Raw genomic sequence first — 22,029 nt, 5'->3', positions numbered from 1 at the left:
AATTTCAGTTATATATTATTTTGTAAAATATTTTGTGTGTTCAAGTTCAGGTGTTTTATATTATTTTGTAAAATACAAAATCTTAAATCTATCCCCAGAGTCATCCTTGTCTTCCCTCTGTACTTGAAAATGTGGTCCATAGTGACTGAAAAGACTATAAAATGATTCCTTGTTTATTTTACTTGAGTTATTATATGCTACTTAGACCCAATAATTTCTCAACATTCCTAGGAACCTGGTTTAATTGCAATAAAGAAAGTAGTATTTGGGTGTTATAAAACTTGAAAGAAAAAAAAACACTCTAATGTAGTTAAAACTGGGTGGAAATATTGCATTGGTGGCACTTTTTTCGGTCCTCCAAAACTAGGGTCCTGGAAATGCGTTCCTGGGGCTGCGGTTCTTCGACTCGGTAGGTGGCGCTGTCACAAAAAACTAGGGTCTTAGAAATGCGGTCCTAGAAGTGGGGTCCTGAAAATGCAGCCTCCGGGACTGCAGACAGATAATATTGGAGTATCCCGCGATGCGCATACACGCTCTGTTTTTCATGTTATCATGGGTTTGCGCACTGAAATATTATTAAAAGCCAATATATTTTGTTATACCTAGCCTGCTCAATACATTTAAAATAAGCATAATTTAATTGTATATTATTTCTTTGTAGTGTAGGCTATATATGAAGAGTTCAGATGCAAAAGCCTGCCATTTGAAATTTTCTAGAATGATAATTTTTATCAAGCTTGAATATTTAAGTTCAGTAATTTCACTTAAATGACAATTAATAGGTAATCTTCATTGCCATTTAAGTGAAATTACTTAACTTAAATATACAAGTTTGATAAAAATTATCACTCAGAACATTTCAAACGGCACTTAGAGGCTTTTGCATCTGAACTCTTCATATGCACTTCTGAATTCTTGACATTAATATATAAATATAAAATTGTGAAATGTATGATTGCCTGATTGAATTTTATAAGAGAACTAATAGTAATTTGTTTTTATTAACATATTTAGATTTTATAAAAATTACTGTGCAAATTTTTTCAAGAATTACTTTTTGCTGCTGATTTTTACACTCATTAAGTTTACTAAAAATTCATAATACATTTATGTAATATTTAAAGGTGTTAACTGTAATCTTACACTGCAAAATAATAACTTAAAAAGGATTAAATTCATCACAATTATGTAAGTATCTCGAAATTTGCCGCGGGGCGAGGGCCCTTATATATATATCATATCTATATAATATATATCATTATATATAATATAATATATATTAGTAGGGCCCTACTAATATCATTAGTAACATTAAATATAACACAATAAACCAAAGTATATCAGTAGGAGTTTCCTTAAGACTTTCTGATCGTTTTCTACAGGCCGGTTTACTACAACAGTAGAATAAAATTCTGAAATTATGGTTTATAATTTTGGTGTGCCACCCCAAGATGTTAAGTGGCCCCATCTGGCCACCCCTATGAAAAATTTCTGGAGGCGCCACTGTCTCGGGCCGTTTCTCAATACCAAGTATGCAAACTTCGGACTTGCGTCCTTGGTAATTCGGACTTTCCAAGTTCGACTCGAGAACTTCGAAACACTCAGCGTTCTTTAATTGTAGGCAACAATAAAATGAAATATGGTATAAAAACAACTCTGTCTCTTTTCGTCAACAATTAAACGAAATATGTTATAAAACACCACTCGGCCTCTATTCATTTAAAAAACATCTTAAACATATTAATGGCCACACAAAAATGTGGTTAAGGCAACGCGTACATTCTTCACTGCATATATTTATAACAACACGAAATATAAAACACAACCCTGCTTCTTTTTGTTTTCATTTTAAAAATATGAAACATTATTGATAATTAAAACTGACATTTAACAAACAGAGATAGGGTTGTCATGTAGCCTACATACAGTGAAGAGAATGTATAGTAAAATAAATATAAAAAATATTCTATATATTTTAATATATAGGCTACAAAATAAAATTACAAGCTGTCTCTTTTTGTTAAATGTCAGTTTTAATGATCAATAATATCCTGTATAAAAGTATAAGTAGCGTATAAGAAGCTACAATGAGAAATAAAGCAAACAATTCAGTCAAACAAAAGTCAGCTCTCTAATAGGCTACAAAGTTAAAGTTAAATAGTCTAAATATATAAAGTTATGAAACTTCACTTTGCCCTCAGCCAAAACGATTTGCGATGGAAACAAACTGTTATTGTTGTGCTGCTGTGAATGTAAGTTTCCCCCCAGGGATTAATAAAGTTGATCACAAGAACTGGTCAGGGACACACAGTCTCATGCAGGGGTGAGAGATGTTGTCTATGATGCAGTCAGCTTAGCTGGAAAAAGAGGAATACGACACGGGAAAAACAGAGCATCAATTTGTTTATCAACGCTTAAGAAGGATTTCCTGTGTAACCTTATAATGTTAAAGCTGGTGTGTCTCACAGGTGTAGTTTGTTAACATTCACGCCACCGGCCTCGCGCCGTTCCCTCACGTCCCTCGGCCTCGTCCTGCTCGCCACAAAGGGTTTCTTTCACTTCCAGGTTTCTTTTGTGTTTGATGATGTCTGTGATTCTTCAGAATTTACAGCATATGTGTAAGGGTTGCCAACCGTTCCGTATAATACGGAATCGTCCCGTATTTGACACATAAAAGTCTTGTTCAGTATTGAACTGATACGGAACGCCCTTTTAGTTCCGTATTTTTTAGGAATCAATTCAGTGAAAATCTATGACAGACACATAGCTTCTAATATATGTCAGACAGACTATGAACGAAGACATTTGTAGGCTATGATAAGAAGAAGAAAAAAACCGACGGTGCGGTAGATACTAATTTCTCCCCGTTTGTCTATGATCAGCCGCATAGCGTTTTTAAAGTCCCCATGAATTCAAAATTGACCATACTTACTTTGTTTGCCTGAATTGATCGTTTTGTGGTGAACAATTCATCCATGCAAGTCAATCCACACCAAATTTTTTTTTGGCTTCGTAATCTTTAATCAAAATCTGAAATTTCCCCTCCCCTCTGCATTGGAGGACCTTCCCTGATGACGTAGGTTTGACGGTTTTGGTGTCTGCTTAACATCCGTAACCACGCCCCTCCAACTGACAGTAGACAGAATGCCTGTGTGTTTGAATGAAACACCTACTTTTCTAGATCCAATCAGGTGCTAGTTGGAAAAAAGGCACGCCCACTATTTTACCCCATCTAGTATTCCATTTCTCTCGGAAATACGTCACAACAGTGGAGAAATGTCTTTGCAACTTCCGGTTTACGGGGACTTTAACATCTTGGAACATCATCAGAGAATGCCCTTTTAATTGGTCGTTAGTCATTGTGAGTCACGTATAGTAGCAATGATGACGACAAGTGACATTTACATTTATTCATTTAGCTGACGCTTTTATCCAAAGCGACTTACAATTGCTATATATGTCAGAGGTCGCACACCTCTGGAGCAACTAGGGGTTAAGTGTCTTGCTCAGGGACACATTGGTGTCTCACAGTGGATTCGAACCCGGGTCTCTCACACCAAAGGCTTGTGTCTTATCCACTGCGCCATCACCACCCCTGACAACAGCGGGATGACTACCTCCGAGTCCGAGCAGCCGGCGAAAAGAAAGCTAACTATAATGGAAGTATAATTATATAAAGATATTTGCACTACACTTCCTTAAAATGTTGTCTAATTAAATTAAAAATAATATTTTTTGCACTGGAAAGAACATTCTAGAAGTCTAATTCTATTGAATAAGTTTGCACAAGGCTACAGAAAACTGTTGTGTTTATTTTTCTTCAAATACAGTCTAAGCCGATGAGTTTTGAATGTTATATGTTGTATTTGTTTAAGTAAAAAATAAAACGTATTATAAACTAAACAAATCCATGGTTCATTGTTGGCAAAATGATCATGATAGCAATTTATATATCAATAGCCCCTTTCACACAGAGATTCTGGAAAATACACGGATAAAGTGACCTGGGATTTGACCCGGGTTCGTTTGATTTTGGTTCATTCACACTGCCAGTGATTTTCCGGAATCAGAGAGTGCGTTCACACACAACCCGTAAAAATCCTGTAAAGACACGTGACATCGATGTGACAGATAATGTCTCAGCAGCGTCTATAGTTTGCTTATTAGCTACTTACAAGTAAAATGTGTTTTACTTGTATCAAATGTATAAATGTGTTATTTCACACATAAGTGAAAGGGGCTTATGTGGTTCAGTCTTGTATATTGATTAGGCCTACTTTGCTATTCTATAAATATATAGGCCTAATAAGTTGTATTATAATATGCTATAATGTATGATAGCATACAAAATCAACCAAAAGTCATCATTTCAGGGGTTATTTTTCAAAATTTTCTTCTGTGGGGGCATGTCAAACCCCCCCCCCCCCCCCCCAGTAACCCCCCTTGGCAACCCTAGTAAACATGCATAGGCCAAATCACACCTCACAGACAAACGCCTTTTAAATCGAATCAAGTGTCAGGCGTCAGGAGAGAACACGTTTTCATAACTCATTGTGGTTTTGTTTACTTGGATTTATTTCTTTCCACATATAGTTGATCAGTCCACAAACAAAAAGGTTATAAACCTATAGACATAAAAAGACAATGTAAATGACAAGATTTATAACCACTTACATAACACACTATAAATTCACACAAATTCCACTAAACATTATGGAATAATATATTACTCAACATTCTTTATAAATATTATAATATAATTTAGTGTTCAATCTAAATGACTATTCAAACATAAACATTAAACACAGAAATGCAACAGCTTCATACATACAATATTTTCACCAATATTCAATTATAATTTAAACCAATCGCTCTAAAATCAAAGAGATATTCTCAGTGTGTTGGCCCAAAGTGAATCTAGTGAGTGTGGTTTTATAGTGACGCTTTAGCATAGTAACTCATTATCACATAAGACGACAAACTACATTTCCCATCTGGCATCGCAACCCAGGAAGTAACTCATACCAAAGTGAACTATTCCAAATCCAAACATTTACTTAAGTATTACCACAAATACTATTAACACAACAACATTAAACATTTGGTTGTAAAGAGATTTTATCAGTGTTCCCACGGCAACATTCATCAACATTTACCTACACACAAACTGCGCGCATATGCCGCGGTAGCACAATGGTTGCACAGACAAACTTTCCCCGCATTTCAATAATCGTTTCATTATGAAACAGCAGCTTACCGGTGGCGCATCTCTCCCGACAAGACAACATGCAAACTAACTCTTGCTTCTGCGTATCTCTCATGCTCATACTAACACACCGTTTTAAGATCTCGTTTTCATTTTTTTTTATTTGCGTTTCAATCCTTAACTGGTCCCTCCTTCAATCAGGAACGTGAACCTCCCACCTATTAGCCTGCGTTCTGTCTCTACTAAACCCCCGTGCTGTAGTGAGCGCAACACCTCCCACTTGACCGCGTAATCATGTGATTCCAAGCGGTCACAGGCTTACATATATATTAAAAAAAATTATTATTTTTTTCATCATCATAAAGAATAAAACCATTATTGACTCTGTTCAGACACCTCCACTAAAAGATACATAGTATTCTGTCGGGTTTATCCATTTCCTTGAATAGTAGTGCAAGTGATGGTGAAAGAAGCATAAAGTTCTAAGAGTCATTGGTCTCCACAGGAATGAGGACTACCAGTCTTCTCACATCTCTCCGTAGGATGACTGACGTCGGCTGCTGAGGGTTCCTCTTCAGTTGCCCACCTATTTGGGAGGCAGGAAGGCCTACACACACCTGCATCTCTCACAAGTCCTTTTTTATCAGGGTACACGGCCTGGATTCGTCCGAGACGGAATTGCCCTCGTAATGCGTTTTGATCAGCAATCCAAACAATGTCACCAACTTCTACGTTCCTTTGGGTCCGGTGCCACTTTGGTCTAATGAATAAGTTAGGTCCGGCGAGTTCGCTCCATTTCTTCCAGAACATATCCACACCAATCTGGATGGACCTGAGACGGCGCCAGGGATGGGTACACAAGTCAATTTCTCTTGTATCACCACTTTGCCTGGTCCTCCCGAGAAGCAGAGCATTGGGGGTCAAATACTCTACAGAGTCTTCTTGTTCTTGTGCTCTGGCGTCAATCGGCCTTTCATTTGTGAGGTTAGCTTCCTGGTAGAAGAGTGTTTGGAGCTCACCCCAAGTGAGTGAGTGAGTTGTACCTCCAAGGCTAGTGAGGGCTCTGTTGACGAGCTTAACTGCAGCTTCCGCAGCCCCATTACGATGTGGTGCGTCAGCCGGGTGAAAGTTCCATGCCCACACTGTCCCATTCTTGGCGGCTTTGTCCTCTATGGATACTTCCCGTACGGTCGCCAAGTACCTGTGCAAGTCTTGTAGGGCAGGTTTAGCTCCAATAAAGTTGGTTCCCCTATCTGACCATAATTTTCTGGGATGGCCTCTCATTGCTACAAAGCAAAAGTAAGTTTGGAGAAAGCTTTCAGATGATTGATAGTCAACTAGATCCACATAAACTGCTCTTGATGCCATACAACAGAATACTATGCCCCAAAATTTCTTTCCTGTTCTTTTCTTGACAGCATCCTTGATCTCGAAAGGGCCAAAGAGGTCAAGTGTGGTATATTCAAATGGGTTAGCACGCTGTGATCGTTCTGGCGGCAGGTCACTCATCATCTGTTGGCACATCTTACTTTTTCTTTTGCGACATATAATACAGTCATTTACAACTTTCTTCACTATCCTCCGACCCTGCATAATCCAAGCCTTCCTCTTGGTACGCAAAAGCGTGGCAGCAACACCTTCATGGTTCTCGTTATGAGCTTCTCTTGGCAATAGTGTTGCGAGCCATGAACGGAATGGAATTAAAGGAACAGCTGTTCTATCTTCTTTCCAGCTCTGGATTCGTCCTCCACAGAGAAGTATCCATGGGGCCTCATCCCTGTGGACCACCAAGCGATTTAGTGTTGAGTCCAGAAACTGACAGCCATCTTGGGCCGCGAAGACCAGATCTCGGAATGCTTGTGCTCTCTTCTCAGTCGACAGGATTGAATGGTTCACCTCCCACTTGGTGCTTGACACCTTTTCAGCCAGGTTTCTGTAGCCCATCGAGTCCAGGCCAAAGAGCCACACAGTCTGGAAAGAGAACTGTAACGTTGAGGTTCCACCAGACGCACCAGTCCAATTATCCAAGGCCTTTTCTGCTTGTATTCTGCTGATGTTATACCAGGGATAGCTGGTGATGTCGATTTGTCAAGCTTATTTAGGTCTTGTTTTTCTTTAGACTGAACCCTGGTAACTACTGCTGAGAAGGCTTTCCGCTGAAGTTTTCCCACATCTTCACTAGCAGAGGGTACAATCTCACTAGCCATCTTCATAGGCCAGTCACTTTTGGAATTTTTCAGAAACTCAGGTCCTTGCTGCCATTCTGTCCCTTCGCCCAGTTCCTCAGGAGTTGCACCCCTGGTAAGTATGTCAGCAATATTTCTTTTGCCTTCAATCCACCTCCAATCTTCAACATTTCCAGCTTTCTGAATTTCACCAATTCGGTTAGCAAAAAAGGTCTGGAAGCCATACCTGCTTTTTTGAATGGCTGCTAGCATTGTTTGGCTATCCACGAAGTGAAACCATTGCTTGACTTGGATCTGGCAGTGTTTTTCAAAGTATTTCTTTAGGCGGGTAGCAAACACCGCACCACAGAGCTCCGATTTGATTACATCTCCTTGCAAGTCAAGAGGCGCGAGCTTCGCTTTGGATTCTACCAACTTCACTTCAACTTCATCGCTGGTTTCCCACCTCAAATAAAGTACAGCCCCATAGGATGATTCGCTTCCATCTGAGAACCTGATCCCTATTGGCAACCCTTTAGCTCCAGGTGGCATAAGGCTTCTCACAAATTTTACTTGACCCAGTCTTATGAATTTTTCAAAGAGAGTTATTGCCGCTTCTCGAAGTTTCAATGAGAGAGGGGCATCCCATGTATTTTTAGGTGGGTTGTCCCTACCAGCTTCCTGGAATGATTCTCGAACCAACATTATTCCCTTTTGCTTGGCTGGTGAAGCAAGACCAACCGGGTCATATAATGCGGCTATCTGGCTAAGAAGTATGCGTCGGGTAAGGGGGTCTGGTGTTCCTTCCCTGACATCCTCCATGCTCAGATTAACTCCCGTTCTCATTTTTCCTCTTTTCTTGGAGTTGATAGACGTCAGTAACCGAAGTTTGTCAGTTTCAGGTTCGTAACCGACTCCGAGTGCTTTGTTCTCCCCATCATGAATCTGGTTAGGCAGTACCAAGGTCCTCGGCAGGGGCGTCGTCAGCCGATTTTACCGGGGCTTCAGCCCCGAATGTTTTGAGTGTAGCCCCGAATGTATTTTGAAAAGTTGACTGACTTGAAACCTGACAATATAGCCTAACGTTATGTAAACCCCCGAAATCATAAGTTGCCTTATTTCATTGTGCTTTGGCTTTGCTGCTGTCTCTGACTGGTGATTGTTGAAATCTGTCTCACACAGACGCACCACGTGAGTGTTTTCACTGTTCAGCCTATCGTAGAATATCTCCAGGATTTGCGCGCAACAGCAAACAATCTCACAGCAATTTAAATAAATAAATAAATAAGGCAGTCAGCACCTCCGCACAGTCCTCTGTCAGATGAGATGTTGTCAGGCTTTATTTAAGTAAAACTCAGAAAAACAAACTTTCCTGTCGTGTCAGCCATGTGTTCGCGGTGCGCAACTCTTCAATATCACGCGCAAATGCGGCGCGCCCTGTATCACGCAAAAGAAACTACGAGTATGTAACGTTATGTTCTGTCGTCAATTAAGTATTGAAATAACCAAAAGGGAGATTAAAGCTGCGTCAAAACTCTATGTCGGGGCTTTTGTATTCCTTTGTAGGCTACATAAATGTTACACATTTTGGCGTAGCCCTACTAATTTTTCATTATTATTATTTTAACATTTTATCAATATTGGAAAGTCATCAAAACGGACTTGGGTCATTAAAAAATATATATTTTGTGACCAAAAATTTGAAAAATACATCTAGCCTAAATTATCGTTCATGGCATTCTTTTAACTATAGCAACCCAATTTGTCTAGATCTGTAATATTATTTCCTGTGTATAATGAGGTTGTCTTTGTTATAAATTATATTGTATTTTTTTATTGTGAGTGTGAAGGCTGCCCAGTCGTGTGATTTAGTCAGCTTGATTAACATTATTCCTACAATGTATTCCTATTTAACATAGATGTGCTTGGCTAATTATAGAAACTATAAGCAAATTTGCCCAGTAGCACCTCAATGCAGTACACGAAATCCACGGGGAGGAGTCGGATCAAGATCCAAGGGGTGGAGATGGGCAGGATTAGGGGTGGGTTTAGGGTAGCTTCTACTTCCTGCTCAGCTACTGTTCGGACGCTCTCGCTTACTGCTACGCGCTTTGCTCTATCGCTTTTATATTTCTATATTTTATCTCCTTTTATCACCTAATTTTAACTTCAGCAAATCAGCACAGTGCTCAAACGTTTGGATTACTACAAAAAAAAGCAGAATTATTTTATTCGACCAGCCTCCCACTGAAAGCTTACATTCCGGGGAAGAGAAAACAAAACTGCCTACATTCATAAGGATAAGAAAATGCCTCCTCTGGAATCTACTTGCTGCTCCAACTGCCACAGACTTTTACAAAGGATTGCAATTCTTGAAACAAAGTTAATTGCGGGACCACCAAACCAGACGGAACACACAACAGAGCTTCGTCATGGACGTCCTCAGCATACAGCCGGTGAGTCCCATGAATCTAGTGCTTCTCGAAAGGCCATACTGAGTGTAGAGAAACAAGCCGATCGTTTTACTAATCGATGGCACAAACAGGGTGCGAGACCCAAAGGCACTCGAGACATCAGATTGTCACGAGCATCACATATTACTGCAGTAGCATCCTCTACCCCAGATACGGCTCTGACAAGGACTACAAACACTGGTCTCCTACCACCGCCTATACATCTTGAGAACAGATTTGAAGTATTAATGAATGAGGAATCCCCAAATTTGATGAATGTGATCGCACACAGACAGAATCAGCCAGTAGCTAACACTGATGCTAACTGGGGCTCAAGGTCGAGCAGACAGCGGCACTCTGCTCACAGTGCAGCCGAGCCCAGGACTCTGATAGTGGGCGACTCCGTAATCAGAAACATTAATAGCAGGGATACAACAACGTGCTGCCTTCCACAAGCAACAACATCTGATGTAAACAGGGAACTTCAGAACATTCTGATTAAACATAACACTGCAAATCGACTCATCATTCATGTGGGGAAGAATGATATTCATAAAGAGCAGTCGGAACTTCTTAAAAAGGATTTCAATGAACTTTTTGAAACACTTAAAAGACTGAAAGTTCAAACATTCATCAGTGGACCACTCCCAGCAAGAGGAACAAACAGGTTTTCACGGTTGCTTGGGCTTAATACATGGCTGCAAAAAACCTGCAATATAAAAGGAGTGAACTTTATTGACAACTTCAATCTTTTCTGGAGTCAGAGGCAACTGTTTCAACAGGATGGCCACCACCCAAACAAACTTGGTTCAAGAGTGCTAAAGGACAATATCTACTTCTCCCTCCGTCATCCTTCTGCAATGTGTGCCAATCCACTCAACCTGAATGGCACACACACACCTGGATACAGTATGAATGACCACAGGATTTCACTTCAGCCCCTGAATGGACATGCGGTTGACACATCACACAAGGACAGTGATAACACCACTCAGCCACAACAACCTCTGCTCACGGACACAATCTCAGCTGAGCCCTGCCCACAGAGCTCACCACAGACAGACTGTGACATACCAGCACTGCTCCAATATACAGCACCCAAGGACGACTTTCTGGAAAACAGCCAGGGAAACCAGGACAGCATATTACAGCCTCCAATAACACCAGAGCAAAAATCACTCTCACCGGAAACATTATCACTCTCTCCAGCATCTCCACTTCTGTGCTTCTCAGAGAACATGGAACAACTGGTGCATGCTGGAACTAGACTATCCCACTCTTTTGCTGCGAGCCCCCAGATACAAACCAAAAAACGCCAGGCCCCACAACCACCAAAGACTGCGGGCCCAGCTCGCCCTCCCCCTCCTCCTGTGAGAGCTCTTCGGCCTCTGCCACAGCGCCAGGGCCCACACCCTCCTCCAGCGGCTCGAGGTGAACCAAAAACAACTGATACCAGCTCTCAGTGATATGTGTCGGGTCCCCGCTATGATAACAATAACTTTCTCAAATGTTTACAGAACAAGCGGGAACCCAGTGTGCCTGTATCTTTTTCTATTGCTGTTCGATTACATACATGATAGAAAGTCTAAGGCCTTCAAAAGCCGTACAGCAAACCCATCTAATCTGGTGCCTATTACACGACATACCAAGATTGCTGTGGGGACAAAAAGTAAGACTGTTAAGTTAGCACTTTTAAACATCCGCTCACTTAAAAATAAATCACTTTTAGTCAACGACTTAATAACCACATACAACCTGGATTTTATGTTGCTAAATGAAACTTGGCTAGAAGAAAGTTGCAGTGCAACAGTCCTCAATGAAACAGCCCCTCCTAACTTTACTTTTATTAGTGTCTGCAGAGCTGTCAGAAGAGGCGGAGGTTTAGCTGCTCTTTACAAAGATGTCTATCAATGTAAGCAAATATCATTTGGGAATTACCCGTCTTTCGAGTATCTGGGTATTGTGTTAAAAGGTGCTCCACGCATTTTACTTATCATTGTTTACAGGCCTCCAAAATACTCTCCAGCTTTTGCTGAGAACTTAACAGAACTGTTATCAACAATTTCCTCAGAGTTTGGCTGCTTTGCCATTGCTGGAGATTTTAACATTCACATAGATAATGCAGAAAACAATATGGCAAAAGAAATCAAAACTGTTTTAAAAACTTTTGATCTGACTCAGCATGTACATGGAGCCACACATAATCGCGGACACACTCTAGATTTACTTATCAGTAAGGGTCTAAACATTTCATCAATTGTTATTAAGGATGTAGCACTGTCTGATCATTTTTGTATTTTCTTTGATATATTGATCTCTCCTGCCATTGAAGCTAGATATGTGTCTGTCAAGAAGAGATGCTTAAATGAGAACACTAGTGTACTATTTATGAAGGCTATATCTTTAACACCAAGCATATCTGCTGACTCTGTTGATTTTCTCCTTGATTCTTTTAACTCAAAAGTTAAGAGTGTAATTGATGATATTGCTCCTGTGAAAGTCAGGAAGAAGAGTGGCAGACAAAAAGCACCTTGGAGAAACTCAACAGCAATGCAAAATATGAAAAGACAATTCAGAAAAGCAGAGCGCATGTGGCGGAAGACAAAACTTGTAGTCCATTATAACATCTACAAAGACAGCATCCATGCTTTCAATAAGGAACTAAGCAAAGCAAGACAGACTTTTTTCTCGAATATTATAAACAGCAATATAAACAACACGCGCACTCTTTTTGCTACTGTAGAGAGACTGACAAACCCCCCAAGCCAGATTCCCAGTGAAATGCTCTCAGTGAGAAAGTGCAGTGTGTTTGCTTCTTTCTTCTCTGAGAAAATCAATAATATCAGAAAGGTGATCAGCTCATCCTTGAGTTGCGCTGGGGTCAGGCAGATCAGACAACAGCACGAGAAAGTAGCCACTATGTCTGATTTCGAAGAAATTGATGGCAAAATTTTGGAAGAAACCGTACAGCAACTAAAAACATCAACCTGCGCCCTTGATGCACTTCCCACATCTTTTTTCAAACATGTGTTACACAGCTTAGAAGCAGATCTCCTGGAAGTGGTAAATGCCTCACTTCTCTCTGGGAGTTTTCCGACCTCCCTGAAAACTGCTGTTGTCAAGCCCCTCCTGATAAAGAGCAATTTGGATAAGACCATATTAAACAACTATAGACCGATCTCAAATCTTCCTTTCATAGGCAAGATCATTGAAAAAGTTGTCTTCAATCAGCTGAACAAATTCTTAAGCTCGAATGGATACTTTGACCATTTTCAATCTGGTTTCCGACCGCACCACAGTACAGAGACCGCGCTCATAAAGATAATAAATGATATTCGCTTAAATACTGATACAGGCAAATTATCAGTGCTGGTACTACTCGACCTCAGTGCTGCATTTGACACTGTCGATCACAAAATACTTCTTGACAGGCTGGAAAACTGAGTCGGGCTTTCTGGGATAGTCCTAAAATGGTTCAGGTCATACTTAGGAGGCAGAGGTTATTATGTGAGTATAGGACACCATAAGTCTGAGTGGACATCCATGACATGCGGAGTCCCTCAAGGCTCAATTCTTGCGCCACTCCTATTCAACCTGTACATGCTCCCAATGAGCCAAATAATGAGAAAGAACCAAATCGCTTACCATAGCTATGCAGACAACACACAGCTCTACTTATCCCTATCGCCTAACGATTGCAGCCCCATTGACTCCCTTTGCCAATGCATTGATGAAGTAAACAATTGGATGTGCCAAAACTTTCTTCAGTTAAACAAAGACAAAACTGAAGTCATTGCGTTTGGAAACAAAGATGAAGTTCTCAAGGTGAACGCATACCTTCAGTCTAGGGGTCAAACAACTAAAAATCAAGTCAGGAATCTGGGTGTGTCTCTGGAGTCAGACCTTAGTTTCAGTAGTCATGTCAAAGCAATAACTAAATCAGCATATTATCACCTGAAAAATATTGCAAGAATTAGATGCTTTGTTTCCAGTCAAGACTTAGAAAAACTTGTGCATGCTTTCATCACCAGTAGGGTGGATTATTGTAATGGACTTCTCACTGGCCTTCCCAAAAAGACCATAAGACAGTTGCAGCTCATACAGAACGCTGCCGCCAGGATTCTGAGCAGAACCAGAAAATATGAACACATCACACCAGTCCTCAGGTCTTTACACTGGCTGCCAGTTACATTTAGGATTGATTTTAAAGTATTATTACTGGTATATAAATCATTCAATGGCCTAGGACCTCAATACATTGCAGATATGCTCAGTGAATATAAACCCAACAGATCACTCAGATCATTAGGATCAAATCAGCTATAAATACCAAGGGTTCACTCTAAGCATGGCGAGTCTGCTTTTAGCTACTATACTATACTATACTATGCTGGAACCAGCTTCCAGAAGATATCAGATGTGCTCCTAGAGTAGTCACATTCAAATCCAGACTCAAAACACATCTGTTTAACTGTGCATTTACTGAATGAGCACTCTGCCACTGTTCGTCCGACTGTTTGCACTGTATTTTATTTTATGTTTTAATTATTCTGATTTCATTTGATTATTTCTGTATTTTATCTTTTATTCTAAACTGTTTTAATTATTCTGATTTCTTTTGATTATTTTAATTTCTTCTATGTAAAGCACTTTGAATTACCATTGTGTATGAAATGTGCTATATAAATAAACTTGCCTTGCCTTGCCTTGCCTAGGGATTAGGGGGCGGAGATGGATAGGTTTAGGTATATGTAAGGTGGGATGATTTCATTTATCCTCATTCTCATGTTTAAGAATCTGTTATCTGCTTGACAAATAATGTATACTACTGCCCACTGACATGCTTTTAACGCTATTGTTATCCAATTTTTATCCTTCAAACACCTTAAAATGCACATATGTAGGTCCGAGAAATCAAAATTTTCTCGGGGGAGCGCCCGAACCACCCTAGCTACCTCACATTTGAATGTGCATGTGTAATGTGAGCTGTTGTGGCTTCAGTGCCAGGGCTGAATTTTTTTACCAATCTGCCCCCTGCAAATAGGCCTACATAATACATTATTCTCTGTATTGAATCATGTTATCTTATTATCCACCCCAGCCCCTGATGTTTCGGGCTCAGCCCCTGATGTTTTTAAAACCTAGAAACGCCCCTGGTCCTCGGTATAGTAGCTTCAGTAGGTACTCCACCCCTCCCACTTTGGCATGATAGAACCCATGGTTTCAGGAAGAAGCCTCCCACTTTTAACATCTCCTCCACTCCTTTAGTGATCTCGTGTGAGGTTAGGATATCATCCACATAGCTGTCCTCAATCAGAACTCGCCGTTCTTCCACCATATCAGCAAACTGAGGAAGGTTGGCAGTTTCTGTCATTGCGACTTGGGCGATACATCCTGCAGGTTTATCACCGATATTTACTCTGACGACCACAAACTCCTCAATATCATCTTTAGGGTTGTCTCTGAATCGGTGGAGGTGAACTTCCTGATCTCTCAGCCACACTGAGTTATACATTTTATTTACATCACCCAGTGCGGCATGGCGTCCACTCCTAAACCTCAACAGGACTCCTCTGATGGGATTGAGTACATCAGGACCCTTGTGAAGGAGATCATTTAAACTTATACCTCGAAACTCTTGGCTACTATTCCACACAATTCTCACTGGGGTTGAAGAGGAATGCGGATTCGGTGCAACCAGATGGCTGATATACCACTTAGGTCCTTTCCACTTCTTTATTTCCTCTTCTGTATGTTTAGCAGCAGCCCCTTTTGAAACCATCTCATGTATTTGTTCTTTGTAAGCAGCCTTCCACACAGGTTCCATCTCCAGACGCTTCTCAGTGTTGCCTCCACAGCCTGCCGATTGTCTGGTAGTGTTGTGAGGTCTGTCTTCCAGGGATAAGCCGCGTCCCAGTGGGGAGAGTTGCTGTGTTTGTCTGCCAATACGTAAGTCAGACATTCTTTTATCTTTTCCAGGTCCCGCTCTTCCTTGAGGGTCATTTCTTTCCCTCCAGGGGGGCACCTACCACACTTGCAGCTACCACATTGAGGACTGCACGCAGCCCCGATGCTGTCCCACCTGAACCACTCGAAAACCTCATTGTTAGTTTTTTTGGTGCTTCGGATAAGCGCATCTCCTTTCTCCTCTTGAGGTAAGATGGTTTCTTTGTAAGCTATTGAGGCTGATCTCATGGTCCTTGCAAGGTGAGTCTCAGGGTTAGGGTGAGTGGTATACTGCCAGATCGACAGTCTCAATAAGATCAGGATGGGTTCCTCCAACAGTTTTTCCCAGCGGACCGTCCAAGAGGACAAGGTCTCCTACTATTTTAATTGGCTGGGGAACAAGACGGCCTTCTCGATGACTGATAAGGAGGTCAATCTTTTTGGGACGAACTAGTTCGTCTCTGGGTACATTTGGAAAGAACTTCTGCAATTGCTTGGCTGTGACTGGTTGAGTCACCTCTGCGATGCCTTTCAAGCCATAGCAGAGAATTCTATGCTCTGCCACCTCTCCCTTAGGTGTCTTAACTCTCAACCGTAGGGAATATCTTTTTGTAAAGACCTTTTTCTTCATCCCCACGACTCCATGGACTATAAGCTTGATCTTCTCACCGCACAGTCCAAGGCGATCGGCTGTCTAATAGGTGATATAATTGGTGTCAGATGCGAGGTTGATTAGAGAGCCAATAAGGCAACCCGAGTTTGTCGTTACTTCCATCAGCATCATCACCACCGGATGCTCTTGCAGTCCATCTCCAGCCTTGGCACATACAGTTGATGATATTCTGTTTGAGAACACATTCTTGCATTTCTCTCTTTGTTCTGGAGTCAGCTCCTTAAGAAACTCTTCTTGCTTGTTGGTTAGGCCAAGTTTCTTTCCTCCAACTTTTATAACACTCTGCTCCTCACTGCTGCTGTCCTTCTTTGGAACCGGTGGCTTAGGACACAGAAGGTAATTGTGGTACGACAGCCCTCCTTTCCGACAGTCTACTTTTGGGCAGAGGTATCTGGGTGTGCATCCTTTCCCATCCTTGGGGTGGCGCCGCAAACACTTGGAGCACAACCCTTGCTTCTTCACATGGGCCCTTTTTCTTAAGAGATCTTGCTCTCTGAAGACTTTGCACGCAAATAGCTTGCCGGCATGGGAGTCATCTTCACAGACAGTACAGCTGGGATAGTCGTCCTTCTGACCTGCTGTGGATTAAGGGTAAAGCCTTCCTCCCTCTCTTATCTGGGTAGTCTGCAGCACCATTTTCTACAGGGCCTTTGTCTGCAGCGCTTGGCTCCAACTGCTCCAATTCTTCAAGAATCTCCTCCTGCTTCTTCAAGAATCCTAGGAGGCAATCAAAATGATGCAGTGGAGAGAACCTGTTTGCCGGGTCAGTTTTGTGCATAATCCACTCCTTATTGATTTAACCGGGAAGCTTGCTTTCAAGAGATTGAGCAACAACACGGTTCTTCACAGCGTCCTCTTCACCTAGAATCTGTAGATTGTACAGTGCCCTTCCACAGCCCGGATTAATTCAATAGTTCTTCTTGGATTGTTTCCTTTGACAGGAGGAAGAGACTGGACCTCATTGACGATCATAAGGACTATTTTCGCTCTGTTTCCATATTTGCTGTCCAGCAACCTGAACATGTCTTCAGCGGTTCCACAGCGAGATAGCACAAGATCCTTCCTGACTTCTTCGTGGAGACTATTTAACAAGTGAAAGTTTTTTATACATTCCACACCTTGTGGGTTCCCCAACTCTTGTAGGTCTTCCCACTCAATCTTCCAGCGATAATAGTCTCTCATGTCACCAGAGAAAGTGGGTAGCCGTACTTTTTCAAGGCTGATTTGAGGCTTAAGATTAAAGTTTTCTTTGGTCCTTTCCGGGCTACTTTGCTGTAAGAGGGGCCGGGTGTTCATGTTCAATACCCCCGTATACCTCTTGGGCTTCAGCTTGTGATCAGAAGACATGTCAGGGAGAGTAAGGAAAGAAGCATCTTGCATCGGATTCCCAGCTGCGCCGCTACCATCTTCCAGGTTTCTATCTCTACCCCTTACTTGGTCTGCTTCGTCGTCCTCCAGTTTATCAGACAACGCCAGGACCCTCTTCTTTAGTGTCTTGTGGCGTGTCCTGAGATCTAACGCCTTCGAACCAGGAACCAACTCCTTCCATTCCACTAACATTTCTCCGAGTTCAACAACCTCTCTTTCAAGAGCTCTATTCCTTATCCTGTGGTCCTTGATTGACTTAAGTATTATCACAAATACCACAAATACATTTACTTAAGTATTACCACAAATACTATTAACACAACAAAATTAAACATTTGGTTGTAAAGAGATTTTATCAGTGTTCCCACGGCAACATTCATCAACATTTACCTACACACAAACTGCGCGCATATGCCGCGGTAGCACAATGGTTGCACAGACAAACTTTCCCCGCATTTCAATAAGCGTTTCATTATGAAACAGCAGCTTACCGGTGGCGCATCTCTCCCGACGAGACAACATGCAAACTAACTCTTGCTTCTGCGTATCTCTCATGCTCATACTAACACACCGTTTTAAGATCTCGTTGATTTGCGTTTCAATCCTTAACTGGTCCCTCCTTCAATCAGGAACGTGAACCTCCCACCTATTAGCCTGCGTTCTGTCTCTACTAAACCACCCGTGCTGTAATGAGCACAACAGTGTCTGTCAATGCGGGTCGCGGTTTGTTTTCTTTTCACCCGAAGAGGTTCAATCCGCGTTTTCTCTGTGTCCGTTATTTTTCATAAATTCTAAATCAAACGGCCGACTTGTTTGTGTGTGAAAAGGCCCAATGAGCTTGAGCTAACGCAGTCACGTGATCCCTTTTCTCACACACTCCGGACATGTTCAGCTAAATTATGAATGTTGTTTAATTTAATCATTTCATTTATAGTCAGTTTTTAGTCAATTTAATCGTTTAATTTAGTGTGTGAATGTTTCTTCATGAAGGAGATCAAACTCATCAGATTCTCCTGCATCTTCATCATGGCTGATTCCCAAGGATCCAGAGATGGAGATTTTTCTCCTGGATGCAGGTACTTTCAACAAACACTGTTAAATATTGTGTTACATCTCAGAAAAAGAGTTAACACACCGACACACAGATCACAGACACACAGATCAAAGAACGTTTATAGAAAAAAAAATATTTTTTACCTATTTTTGCTTGTGTTTTTGTTTTGAAACTAACATGAAATATTAAATAAAAAGATCATAAAGTTTCTTCAAAGTGCTTTAAGAAGAAAGGTGAATGTGTTTATATTAATATGGTTCCTCTCATAAAGAATGAACACAATAATGTAGAGGATTAAACTGATTCTGTTCTCGTTTCCAGTTCAGTCCAGCAGAAGAGCTCAAACCCAGAGTCCAGCTGTGTGTCTATGAAGAGTAACCGCTCTATGGAGCAGCCACTAAAGAGTGGAGACAAACGGCCTAATCTCAGGTATATCATTTATATAAAAGATGTGCTTATAGTATAACACTTTTGAATTTGAAGCATACCGTAATTGTTCTCAGTCAGTCAGTCTAATAGCAATGACATCAAGTAAATGTAAGCTGAGATTTTTCTCCACCTTTATATAATGCAGTAGGTGTAAAATTGAGTGGATTTTTCTGACCGGTGGTTCAGATTTGTTGAAAGCTTCACACTGTCTGGTCAGAACAGTGATGTTTCACAGCAAGAGCACCGTCACTAGAGTACAGTAAGCTGGTTTAACTTTAAAGGACAGCAACACATTGATGCATTTTAATGATGATGATGATGCATTTTATTTGTAATGCGCTTTTCTCCAACCCAAAGCGCTACACAGTATATGGTAAACAAATATAAGATAATTAAAAACAGAAGAAACAAACAATGATATACAGGATAATACCAGACATAATACACTTCAAAGACAATAAACATTTTTAAAGAGATGGGTCTTTAAAGACCTCTTAAAGCAGTCCAAAGTTGGGGAATTTTTAATCGCAGAAGGAAGTTTATTCCACAACCGTGGGGCAGTAACCGTAAAGGAGCGACCACCCATCGACTTTAATTTAAATGTGGGTTGCTGCAGAGTAGAAGAGTCAGACGAGCGTAGAGGACGATTTGGATTATAAGGAACAACTAGATCACAGAGGTATTCCGGTGCTATCCCATGAATAGCTTTATATGTTAAAATCAGGATTTTAAAATCGATACGTGCCGTTACTGGAAGCCAATGGAGTTCGTAAAGAACAGGGGAAATATGCTGCTGAACAGTTGTGTGCGTTAATACACGGGCGGCCGAGTTTTGGATATACTGTAGTTTCTTAATATATTTATCAGGGAGACCAGAGTATAGTGCATTACAATAGTCCAGTCTCGACGTGATAAATGCATGAATAAGCTTTTCCGCATCTGGCAGGGATATAAAAGGCCGAATTCTGGCAATATTTTTTAGATGAAAAAAAGCAGATTTTGAAACCAATTTGATATGGGCATCAAAAGACAAATGTGAATCAAAAATAACACCTAAATTTCGCACCTGTGATGCTGGGGCCAGTAAATCAGAATCAGTGAACAGGTTATGACAGTTAAACTTGCGCAAGGCTGTCGGCATACCAACAAGTAGAAATTCTGTTTTTAATTCATTAAGTTTAAGATAATTGGCATTCATCCATGACTTTATTTCTTCCATACATGCGCTCAGAGCTGTGATTGCAAGATTAGGATCCGGTAGTGTGTTAACATAGATCTGCGTGTCATCAGCATAACAATGAAACCCCAGACCGTATTTTCTAATAATGTCACCAAGTGGGAGCATATAAATGCAAAACAAAGTCGGCCCTAGCACTGACCCCTGCGGGACACCCTGCTGATCTGATGTGGCCTCAGATTTATTTTTCCCCATGCAAACATACTGAAAACGATCTACTAAATAGGACTCAAACCATTTGAACACAACACCAGAGATGCCTAACACACGCAACCTGTTAAGAAGGATGATATGAGATATAGTGTCAAAAGCTGCGCTAATGTCTAGCAGGACTAGAATGCTGCAAGCACCAGTTTCAGCGGAAACAAGTAGGTCGTTGGTGACCCTTACAAGTGCAGTCTCAGTGCTGTGACCAGATCTGAAACCAGACTGAAACGGTTCAAATAAGTTGTTATTGGACAGATATTGCTGTAACTTACCAACAACAACACGTTCGAGAACCTTTGCCATAAAGGGCAGGTTCGCAATAGGCCTGTAGTTAACTAAATTTTGAACATCACAACCAGTTTTTTTTAGAACAGGTGTTATAGCGGCCACCTTAAGGGCCGGAGGAACCTGGCCAGTGGCTAGGGAGTTGTTAATAATTTCAGTGATGGAAGGGCAGACATGTGGTAAACACTTTTTTAGAACCTCAGTAGGCAAGGGGTCAAGAAAGCACGTGGATGAACTCATAGTCATGATCAATTTAAAAACATTGTCTACATTGACAGTAGCAAAGTTCGAAAGGGCAGTAGAGAGTGGGTTTTTTGAATAAGACTCACTAGTCAACAAAGGAGAGTCAAAGGAGATGGAACTATAAATATTCTGAATTGGTCTCTTTAGTCGGTTGAGTCTTCGTCCTCCATTGTGCCTTTGAAAAGAGTCATGTGATCATTGTTGATGTTCACCTGAGTTTAAATTAATCTATAATTCTGTAGTTGTTTTCAATTTGTTTGGTTTGAATCCCTAATATTACAGGGGGTTTTGTTCAGTCGCTTTGATTCATTTTTTGAATCATGCTTAACATTTGCAAACCAGTAACTTAATTCAAAGTGTGACACATTGCAAAACATCACTGAGTTACAGACGTTAAAGCAAAAGTGTTACAACACTTAGTTGTGTTTCCTAAGACAGAAGATTTCTGTAAAAGTGCACAACATTTATAAGTCTGTATGTTTTTTATTTTACTTAGTTTTGAAACCAGTTCAGTCCAGCAGAAGAGACAAAAACCAGAGTCCAGCTGTGTGTCTGGGAAGAGTAACCACTCTATGGCTGAGCCAGTGGAGTTTAAGAGTGGAGACACACAGTCTGATCTCAGGTATATAATTTCTATAAAAGTTATGCTTATTGTATTTGATATTTTATGAAATTATCTGGATTTTAACCAAATAATTCTAAGTTCAATCCTGTAAGTTTCAGTCTATTAATGATCATCATTGTGCTCTTGTGTAAAGCTCTA

At 40.9% G+C, this 22,029-nt stretch overlaps 1 protein-coding gene across 3 annotated transcripts in view; it reads left to right on the top strand.

The window, feature by feature from the left end:
- Window positions 1-22,029, top strand: part of LOC143738312 (NACHT, LRR and PYD domains-containing protein 3-like) — a 43,710-nt gene that overhangs the window by 2,429 nt on the left and 19,252 nt on the right. For 2 of the 3 annotated variants that reach the window (XM_077230419.1, XM_077230420.1), the window contains 3 exons: window positions 18,802-18,887; window positions 19,187-19,294; window positions 21,763-21,888. In XM_077230419.1, coding sequence (XP_077086534.1) covers window positions 18,838-18,887; window positions 19,187-19,294; window positions 21,763-21,888 — 284 coding nt within the window. In that variant the 5' untranslated portion in view covers window positions 18,802-18,837. Of the gene's footprint in view, window positions 1-18,778; window positions 18,888-19,186; window positions 19,295-21,762; window positions 21,889-22,029 lie in introns of all 3 variants that reach the window. The other variant, XM_077230417.1, reaches the window with a different exon arrangement.

Source organism: Siphateles boraxobius, unplaced genomic scaffold (assembly GCF_051911475.1).
Source record: "Siphateles boraxobius isolate OS27281-9 unplaced genomic scaffold, OSU_SipBor_1 143, whole genome shotgun sequence".
In the NCBI taxonomy this organism is placed as follows: domain Eukaryota; kingdom Metazoa; phylum Chordata; class Actinopteri; order Cypriniformes; family Leuciscidae; genus Siphateles; species Siphateles boraxobius.
This window is presented reverse-complemented; position numbering and strand designations above follow the sequence as displayed.